The following is a 10345-nucleotide window of genomic DNA, read 5'->3' on the forward strand; positions in this document are numbered from 1 at the left end:
CGCATTCTCGATTCTTCTGTGTCTTCCTACGTGCCCCGGAAAAGCAGTCCACGGGCCCCAGACAGCAGCGAGGGCTGTCACAGCATCAGCCAGGGCTGCTTAGACCGTGGTGGCCCCTCGGACTGCCTGGCCACGCAGGGCACCCGGCCACGCAGGGGCAGGTGACGGAGCGAAAGCGGCAAGTGGCAGGCTGATGTTCACATCTTCAGCATGGTGGCGGTGCGATCATTCAACACAAGATGTGGCCTCACGTTGGCACAGAAACATACACGTGTACGCGTGTGTGTGTCGTGTCTGGCATTGTGTTTCCCCCACAAACGCAAATCAGCGGGTGGAAGTCCTAACTCCCCAGGACCTTGGAACGCGCGACCTCACGTGCCCATAGGGCCATCGCAGACACGCTGCGTTCGGGTGACGTCACACGGGTATAGGGCAGTATTGACCCACTGAAAAGGGAAATCCGGACACAGACACACGGGGCGAAGCCAGGTGACAAGGAAGGCCAAGAGAGCGGGATGGCACCTGATTAAGCCAAGGAACACCAAAGATGGCCAGTGACCCCCCCAGAAGCCGGAGAGCCTGTGGCACATTCTCCCTCGGGGCCTCAGAAACAACCGGCTCTGATCGAGTCCTTGAGGTTGGACCTCTAGGCCCCAGAAGTGTGAGGCGATACGTTCACAGTAGTTCAAGGCCCCGGTTTGTGGTGTTTTGCTGGTGCAAGTCCTAGAGGACGATCACTCTGTGCGTGTGTGTGTGTGTGTGTGTGTAGGAAAAGTTTTAGTAAGAAGCATAACAAGCTGATAATGGGGAATATGGTGGATGCGTGGCGGCCTTAACTACACAGACTTTACTTCGGATTTCCACGTTATTTGCATCGTAAGATTAATTTCAAAAACAAAGAAGCTTAAGCCATCCTTAATGGATCTTGTATTTCCAGGTCTGCAGGTTGGGATTCTCTTCCTGGCCTCCGAGGACACAAATTTCCCGATGAAACGCAGAAATGTTGGCAAAGAAAGGAACGCACGCAATTTACGACTTTCGGCAGCCGTGGTTGCTGGTTTTCCCCCCCGAGAGCTGGGTATTGAGAGGCCTTTACGTTGCTAAGAAAAAGCAAGGGGGCGCGCCTGGCTGGCTCTGGCGGTGGAGCGCGCGCCTCTTGATCCCGAGGTCGTGAGTTCAAGCCCCCAGGTTGGGTGTGGAGGCTACTCAAAAAAAAGAAAAAGAAAAAACGATTCGTAATTTGGGGGCTGAAAGGATCTGCTTTTGAAATGCACGCAGGATGTCAAGTCGAATCGGATAAAGGCTGCTACTCGTATGCGTCGCTTGTTGGGGGGTGTGGGGGCGTGTGGATCGCATGAAATGGACTGAATCCATTGCAGTTTGGACTCAAGACGCTTTTGTAATTTTTTCCAGAAAATGTCCATGCCACGAGATGTTTTCTTTTTTTTCCTCGATGCCAAGGAGCTGCAAATTGCCTTCAAAATCGACCTCAAAACACTTCATTGCTTTTCGATGTACCAGAAGACCCCCGCCCTGGATTTCCTCAGGTGGTACCTTGGGAGCGGGGACGACAGTTTCGAAGGCAACGCCAGGTCACTCAAGCCCAAGGGGGCGGGGCTTGGAGGGCGCGGCTTCCCCCGCCTTCCAGCGTGGACTTGTCACCTGGATTGTTTCCAGCCGAGGGGGCGAGAGGCAAGGGTGACCGACGAAGCAACAGCAGGGGCTGGATGGAGTCCGGGTCTGTCAAAATTCCAGGGCGCGGTCATCTTCCTCGACCCTGGGCTGCCTCGGAGGAAAACAGGTTTACTGAGATTTCATTCACGTGCCATAGAATGCATCCATTTAAGGGGTGCAATTCCGTAGTTTTTGGTATATTTATAGCTATGCAACCAGCACTGCGGGCTAATCTTAGAACATTTTGATCACGCCCGAAGAAACTCCGCGCCCATGAAGCAGTCTCTCCCCACTCGCCCTCCCCACTCGTTCCCCAGCCCCAGGCAACCACTCACTTCCCGTCTCTGTGAATCTGCCTGTTCTGGACATTTCGTATGAATGGGGCCACACACTTGTGGCCTTTTGTGGCTGGCGTCTTTCACAGAGCATCAGGTTTTCAAAGTTCACCCTTGTCGCAGCGTGAGTCAGCAATTTATTCCTTTTTATGGCTGCTAATAGTCTCTTGAACGAAGGGACCACATTTTGTCTATTTACCCATTTGATGGGACACGTGGGCTGTTTCTCCCTCTCGGCTGCTGTGAATCATGCTGCTGTGAACATCCGCGTACACGTTTCCGCGTGGACGGGCGTTTTCGATTCTCTTGGGTGGATCCCTAAGAATGGGGCTTCCGGATCGCGTGGGACCTTCATGTTTATTTAGTGTTTCGAGGCGTTGCCAGGCTGTTTTCCAAGCGCTTGCAATTTTCTGCATTCACTCCTTTGTGTCTTCAGCAAGTATGTAGCGAGCAGCCCATAGGGGCACTGCGCTAGGGGTTGGAAGCGTTAAAAACCACCTGCCCCTGGGGCGCCTGGGTGGCTCAGTCGGTTGAGCATCCGACTTGGGCTCAGGTCACGATCTCGCGGTCCGATCTCGCGGTCCGTGAGTTCGAGCCCCGCGTCGGGATCTGGGCTGATGGCTCAGAGCCTGGATCCTGCTTCCAATTCTGTGTCTCCCTCTCTCTCTGCCCCTCCCCCGTTCATGCTCTGTCTCTCTCTGTCTCAAAAATAAATAAACGTTAAAAAAAAAAAAAACAAACCACCTGCCCCTAAAAGAGCCACTTAGGCCAAGACACGACGTGCGGCTTCATACCTAACCTAACAGCACTTTCAACTGCCCCCCCAGAAACGTTAAGTCTTAAAGGATCAGTCGGGAACTTTCTCATAAGCACCAAGTAGGTAATTTGTCTCCTGGGCCCTCTGCACCTCAAAGAATGAGATAATCTGCATAATAAGACTTCCTGCTTAGAGAAGTGACCTTGCGTGGGACAATCCTTTCTTTTCTTTTGCTAAGAACCTCCTTGCCCCACCCGGCTTCCCATAGAAACCTTCCATTTTGTACAACTCTTTGAGCCCCATTCGCGAATCCCTTAATAAAGCCAATTAGCTCTTCAAATTCATCCCGTTCAATTTTTGTTCTTCAGGGGCCCCTGGCTGGCTCAGTCATAGAGCAGGTGACTCTTGATCTCCAGGTGGTGAGTTCGAGCCCCACACTGGGGGTAGACATTACTTAGATAAGTAAATAAAGCTTAATTTTTTTTTCTTTTGTTGTGCTGTAGCAAACAAACGTGTGGAGAAAAAATAAGACAGGATGGACGGGGGAAACCTCATCGAGAAGGTGACATTTTAGCAAAGACCTGAAGGAGATCAAGCCGTGAGCCTGGCGGATAACCTGGAGGAAGGGCACAGCAGGTGCAAAGGCCCAGAGGTGGGAATGAGTGAAACGGACATGTCTGTGTTTGAGGAGCAGCAAGGAGGCCGACGGAGGAGGCGGATGACGGCAGGGAGGTGATGTGGGCAAGGTGTGTGAGGTCTGATAGGACGTGGTGCACAACCAGTGACCCCAACTGTCATCGCGGGAGTAGGGCAGTCCCAGGCAGACCATAAGACCACGCTGCCGCCTGGGGGCCCCCAAAATCCCAGAGCAGAGGCTCCTGCCCCTCCATGTTAACGAGGTTCTTGCAGCCTTCCTGTCCCAGCCTCCTGGTCCTAACCATCGTGCAAGGTCCCCATCGCACAGGAGGGAAAGCCGCGCACGTCCCCGGGAGGCGGGGAGAGCAGCCCCTGCTGGCTCAGGGCAGGACGAGGCACAGCTGGACTCCGGAGGCCCTAAATTCAGGGAACTGAAAGCTGACTTGCCCGCCAGGTTTGCAAGACACTGAGAACAGGTCCCACCTAGTCCTGAGGCAGGGGGCTGCCGGGAAGGACCTTAACCCTTTCCCTAGCAACCTGCCGCTGTCTCCATGACAACTAGGGAGGGGCCCGATCTGGCCCGGCAGGTCCGGGATCCCGCAGGGGCGGGGAGTCTCGCCTTCCCCGGGAGAGGAGGAACCCGAGCCGCGCCTACTAGCCCTTTAAGGGGCTCCGCCCTGCGAGGCCTCAAAGCGCCCTGATTGGCCCCGAGAGCGGCCGAGCGCAGCCGAACTTGACGCACCCGCCCGCAGCCTTCCCTCTCCACCTCCCACGCGGCCCGGCGGCTACCCCAGCCAATCGCCGGCCGGCGCGCCAACCCTCATCTGCATGGTCACACCCCAGGGAAAGACTGCACCCAATCCGACAACTCGAAGAGGCGGCATTAGCATGCCCGAGGCGGGGCGAGCGGCAGGGGCGGGCTCGGGGCGGTTGGTTGGAGCGTCGTAGCAGCGGAGAGGTCCGGGAAAGTTTCTTTGGAGGTGAAAACAGCCGCGGAACTCTGGGCCCTGCGAGGGGGTGGGGGCGCGGGGGTCCTGGGGCTGGGGAGAGGCCCCCCCCCGGACTGGAGGAGGGTGGGCCCGGGCCTTCCGGGGGACCATCGCCCAACAAAGGATCCCCGGGGCGCCCGCCCTCGAGGGCCTCCCCGCCCCTGGATCCGGCCCCCCCCACCAAACGCCCCGGGCCCGGCATTCCGGGGGGCTCCCCCGCCGTCGGCGACTCGGGCGCCCCTCACTCAGCCACGCGTCTGCCTTCCAGGTGGGGCCGGGAGCGGCCATGTCCCACGGCTCCAAGCAGCCCGGCGCGGCCGCCGCGTGAGTGCGACATCCCCTCCCCCAGCCCACTCGGGGCTGCAGCCCAGCCCCCGCCCGCCCTGTCGGAACTCCTGGACCCCCGTCCCCCAGGGTCTTGACTCCCCCCACACACACCCGGGTCAGGACCTCCCCGGTGGGTCCCCGCCGGCCTCTTCCCCCACCCACCCCTGCCACTCCCCGGCCCAGCCCCTCCCAGGGGTCTCTGCCGCCCCTCTTGTGCTCCTGCCCCGTCCCGCGAATAATGACCCCGTCGGACGCCTGCCCCCAGGACTCAGGCCCCCTCAGTGCCAGCTCCGCGGTCGGGGGTGGAGGTGAGGGTGGGGGTGACCCTGGCGTCCCGTGGCTCCAGGCCGGCGGGCGGCAAGGCTCCGGGACAGCACGGGGGCTTCGTGGTGGCTGTCAAGCAAGAGCGCGGCGAGGGCCCCCGGGCCGGCGAGAAGGGGTCCCACGAAGAGGAGGTGAGAGTCCCTGCACCGTGATGGGGGGAGGCCCTGGGTCTCGCCCACCGCCTGGAAGCTCCACCCCGGGCCAGATTTGAATTCGCTGTGGCTCCGCCCACAGCCCAGATTTTCCTCGCGGATCTGAGACCCCCGCCCCGTGCCGCATGCCACGCCCCCAAGGGGATCCTCAGTCGCTAGGTCCGGGCCCCGCCCATCGCCCAATACTGCCCTGTGGGAGGCACCTTCCCATCGTCCTATGGGCCTTTGCTCCAGCACAGAAGCCACGCCCAGACCAGAGACCACACCCACAAGCCCGCCCCATCCCTGGGCCGAACCCCGTTGCAGATGCCACGTGCCCCGCCCCTCCGATCCCTCACCCCCGGCCGGCGCTCCCCGAACCCCCCCCCCTCCCCGCCTCTCCCAAACCTGACCCTTCACCAGGCCATACCTCCAGGCCCTCGCTCCTTGGATAGGCCCATCCCTCTAGCCCTGCCCCAGCCCTCCAGGCCCCTCCCAACGGCGCGGTGCGGTTCTGCAGCCGGTGAAGAAGCGCGGGTGGCCCAAGGGCAAGAAGCGAAAGAAGATACTGCCGAACGGGCCCAAGGCACCAGTCACCGGCTACGTGCGCTTCCTGAACGAGCGGCGCGAGCAGATCCGCACCCGCCACCCGGATCTGCCCTTTCCCGAGATCACCAAGATGCTGGGTGCCGAGTGGAGCAAGCTGCAGCCTGCAGAGAAGCAGGTGGGACGGCGGGGGGCGGCGGAGGGGGCTGGCCCAGGACCACTGACCTTCACCCCGACCCGCTGGACACTGCTGAAGCCACCCCCGCCCCCAAAAGGACCCTTGCTTTGTTGGGCCCTTGCTTCTGCCTGAGAGTTGACCACCCACGAGCTCTCCCCAGCATGCTGAAGCGAGCAGGGGAGGGTGGCAAGAAGAGACGTAAAGTCAATGACTAACGTGGATATGTCTAAAGAAGCAGGGGTGGGGGCTGAGGTCTTATGCGATACCTTCCGAACTTCAAATGCTGGTAATTAACTGAAAGTTGCAACAACATCACGGGAACAAAAAGCACCACTGGTTTGCACCGTCTAAGTGGGATTTCAACCAGCAGAATGGGTTCGGGAGGGCAGTCCAGCCCACGGATGGGAGCCTGTGGTCAGAAGGCAGGGGGCGGTTTATAAAGGCGGGAGTCTGGGGGGAGGAGGGAGGTCTCTGAGCAGCAGGCTGAGAAGCCAGGTTTTCCCTGGAAAGGCGGGCGGTGGGGAGCTAGGGGCAGGTTGGGCACCGTGAGCTGAGTGATGGAGATGGCTGTGGCCTTGGAGGCCTGCTTCCCGTGTCCCTGGGCCCGGCCGAGCCTCCTACCGCCCCCCCCCCGCCCCCCAGCGGTACCTGGATGAGGCCGAGCGGGAGAAGCAGCAGTACATGAGGGAGCTGCGCGCCTACCAGCAGTCAGAAGCCTACAAGATGTGCGCGGAGAAGCTTCAGGAAAAGAAGATCAAGAAAGGTGCGAGGGGACCCAGCCCCCCAGGCAGCTGGGTCCGGGCTCTGAGTCAGGCCACCCGGGCAGACCGCCCCGCCCTCCATGGGGCTCTCGTCCCGTCAAGACGAGAGACCCCCTGACCAGACAGCTGTGAGTGAGCAGGGCCGGGCGATGCGGACGTGGGGGTACGCAGGCACTGGGGGGCCCAGGCAGGAGCCCGTCCCAGGATGAGTAAGGCTAACACTGGGAGGGGAGGAGGGTATCCCAGGCAGGGGGATCGGCACTTGCAAAGCAACGTGGGGGGTCCGAAGAGACCTGCCAGGCTGATCCTGCCCTCCTCCCTCCCCAACTAGAAGACTCGGGCTCTGGGCTCATGAATACCCTGTTGAACGGACACAAGGTAAGTGCCCCTCCTCCAAGGACAGTGCCTGGGCAAGAAAGGTCTGGAGGTCTTTAGACCCCTGGGTGAGCCAGAACCAACCTCACACTCACCGGAGGAAGCGAGTGTCCCGCCTCCAGGCAGAGGTGGGACAGCCACATCCTGGGAATGTTGTTACCCAGATGGCCAGAGGAATCCCTCCCAAGCTTCAGGGACGTCCCAGAGGGGTTTTGGCTGCCCTCTCCCCCCAAATCGTCACCTTGTCCTGTCATCCCAGGGTGGGGACTGTGATGGCTTCTCCACCTTCGACGTCCCCATCTTCACTGAAGAGTTCTTGGACCAAAACAAAGGTGAGCACTGAGCAGGGGTTCTTGGGGAAGGGGGTGTCGGGAGAGTGGGTGGGCCCAGGCGGGAGGTAGCAGGCCCCCGGGGAGGGGGGGGGCGGGGCGGGAATTTACCTCTCCAAGCCGAGGTGCCTACGTCCCCGCAGCCCCCACCCCCGGAGCTGAGGTGTGGGGCTGGAGGCAGAGCAGTGACAGACGGCCAGGCAGGGGGACACAGCTAAGGCAAAGGCCCGGCAGAGGGAAGGGAGGTAGCGCCAGGCTCTGATCCGGCTCCCCCACGCCGCAGCGCGGGAGGCAGAGCTGCGGCGCCTGCGCAAGATGAACGTGGCCTTCGAGGAGCAGAACGCCGTGCTGCAGAGGCACACGCAGAGCATGAGCAGCGCGCGCGAGCGCCTGGAGCAAGAGCTGGCGCTGGAGGAGCGGCGGACGCTGGCGCTGCAGCAGCAGCTCCAGGCCGTGCGCCAGGCGCTCACCGCCAGCTTCGCCTCGCTGCCTGTGCCGGGTGCGGAGGCCCCGCCCCCGCCCCGCCCCCGCCCCCGCCCCCGGCCCGCCCCCGGCCCCGCCGGGCCGCCCAGCCCACACCCTCTCTTCCGAGCTCCGCCCCGCCGGCCCACGCCCTCTGTCTTCCGAGCTCCGCCCCGCCGGCACCACCTCCTGGCCCCGCCCCCGCCGGCCCACCTGGCCCACACCGTTTATCTTCCGAACCCCGCCCCGCCGGCCCCACCCCCTGGTCCCACTGGCACCGCCCCCAGCTGCTTCGGGCCTGGAGCCCCGCCCCCGCGGCCCGCCAACCCCGCCCCCGGCCGTCCAACTCCGGCTCCGAAGGACCCCTCCCCTTCCCGAGCAAAGCCCGCGCCCACCGCCCCCCTTGCTCTCTGGCCTTCCACGCTCTGGCCTGAGTCGACCTCGGTTACCTCCTCGCCAATTTGTCCCCGCCTCCCCCACCGCGACCTCGCCCCCACCACTTTCCATTTTCTGACCCCTTCCCTCAGCCGACCTGGATCTTTCTGGGTCTAGACGTCTTGATCCCCCACCCGACCCCACAGACGCGCCGCGCCTTTGGCCCCCTCCCCGGGACCCTGTCCTTGCAGACCCACCCCCCCCCCCCATTCTCTGACCTCCGCTTCCGGGGATCCCCGCCTGCGTGGACTGCCGCGCTGGGCTCCCGTGACCCGTCCCTTCTCTCCAGGCACGGGCGAGACGCCCACTCTCGGCACCCTGGACTTCTACATGGCTCGGCTGCACGGCGCCATCGAGCGCGACCCCGCCCAGCACGAGAAGCTCATCGTCCGCATCAAGGAGATCCTGGCCCAGGTCGCCAGGTGTGTGCCGGGGCGAGTCCCGGGGCTCTGCTCAGTCCAGGGGGGGGCTGTCCGGCCTGGGGCTTGGGGGGCTGCCTGGGGCTAGACGTGCTTGGCGGGCCCCGTGGAAATGACTGGATCTCACCCTCCACCGTGGTTCCCGGAGTCTGTGGGCGCTGCCGGGGGGGGGGGGGATCCGGCCGTGGGATCTAATTCCGAGGCCACCGCCCACAAGGGAAGCTACCAGGTGGGGCTTGTTCGATGCAGGGGGCCGGTGGTCGGACCACTGTGGGGCGCTGATGAGGCCGGGTAGCTTATTCACACTGCCGGGTGGGATGTGCCCGTCCCTCTTGGCCAATGAGATCCACTGTGGGGTGGGGGAGGGGGGCCTAGGACTTCCTACAGCCGCGCTGCTCGGTGGGCTTTTCTGGGTGGCTCCCAGGGGCCTGGATTAGGTGGGATCGACCCCAGGCCCCCTTCGTGGCATGTTTGGAAGTGCTGAGGGTTGGCGGCTGGCCTGTAGTGACCCCTGGGATGGGAGTCGGGGCTGTTAAATGGTGGGGGTCCCCATCACGAGTCCCCCCCCCCCTCCTCTTTCCCGGCACAGCGAGCACCTATGAGGGTATCCGCCGCCCCATGGATCCAGAGAAGACCAAGCTCTGGTCACGGCCCCTTCTCCCCACCATGGAGGAGGATTGGGGGTCCACCTTTTGGGGCCGTGCCCAATCCTGCACCTTGGGGGCTCCAGCCCCCCTCAAATTAAATTTCTACAGCCTCCCTCTAGCTTTCAACTTCCCCAGCACCCCGAACCCAGAAAACCACCTGCTGTACGAGGCACATCTAGAACCCAGAGCCCCGAGGCCCAGCAAGGCCTGCTCACCTTGCACGTCACACTACAGGGACATGGGGACACCACACACGGGCCGCGTAGCCCAGGACACGGGGGGGCCCCACGGCAGCTTGCACATCCAATGTGGGGAGGGATGTACCTACTCTACCGGGTCTTGAGGACCGAGCCCTGGGACACAGGAGAGAGAAGAACCCACAGCTGACACACTGGGACTCCCAGCAGGTGCTCCCCACAAGCGCCCCCACGTGGGCGCGCAGCAGGGACAAGCCTATACTCCAGGTGGGGCCCCCTGCCTGTCACCCCCCAGATTCCTGCACCCCAGCGCTGGGGAGGCTGGTACCGACCAGCCCTCCCTCATCCAGCTGAGGGGCCCATGTGGAGGCAGCCTCTGCCTTTGCTCAATCGGGACTTTTTAAATAAAAAAAGTGGAATTTGAATTCCAGGTTTGTGGATTTTGCGTGTATGTGTGTGTTGGGGGGCAGAGGTGGGCCAGAAGACGTGGCCCCCAAGACGCCCCCGCGGCGTGTTCCGGACCTGCCCTCCCCCAGCGCCTGGCAACCCCACCGACCCACTGAACTGTCTGGATTTGCCTGTTCTGGACGTTTCTCACACATGGGGTCACGTGCTCTGCGGCCTTTTGGGTCCGGTTCCCTCCCCGAGCGTCCACAGGGCAGCGGGCCTCCTGTTCGCCGCTGAATAACATCCCGGCGTGTGGACGGAGCCCCCGGGGTTGTCCATTCACCCGCCGATGGGCATATGGGTTGTTTCCGCCCTTTGGCGGTTGTGAACCCTGCCGCGACCGTGTGCCTACGGGCGTCTGATCGCCTGCCCGCCG

The 10345-nt window shown here is 62.4% G+C and overlaps 1 protein-coding gene across 2 annotated transcripts; it reads left to right on the forward strand.

Moving 5' to 3' along the window:
* Nucleotides 1–4285: 4285 nt before the first annotated feature.
* On the forward strand, nt 4286–9947 carry HMG20B (high mobility group 20B). 2 transcript variants are annotated; one of them, XM_042977781.1, is made up of 10 exons: nt 4286–4382; nt 4660–4715; nt 5065–5173; nt 5694–5897; nt 6540–6660; nt 6990–7036; nt 7293–7365; nt 7646–7861; nt 8549–8681; nt 9268–9947. In XM_042977781.1, the coding sequence occupies exons 2-10, from the start codon at nt 4678–4680 to the stop codon at nt 9278–9280; spliced, it is 954 nt and encodes a 317-aa protein (XP_042833715.1). In that variant the 5' UTR covers nt 4286–4382; nt 4660–4677; the 3' UTR covers nt 9281–9947. The 2 variants fall into 2 exon arrangements, with proteins under 2 accessions (XP_042833715.1, XP_042833716.1); XM_042977782.1 differs by having other exon boundaries at nt 6993–7036.
* Nucleotides 9948–10345: the final 398 nt, after the last annotated feature.

This window comes from Panthera tigris, chromosome A2 (assembly GCF_018350195.1).
Source record: "Panthera tigris isolate Pti1 chromosome A2, P.tigris_Pti1_mat1.1, whole genome shotgun sequence".
NCBI classification, from domain to species: domain Eukaryota; kingdom Metazoa; phylum Chordata; class Mammalia; order Carnivora; family Felidae; genus Panthera; species Panthera tigris.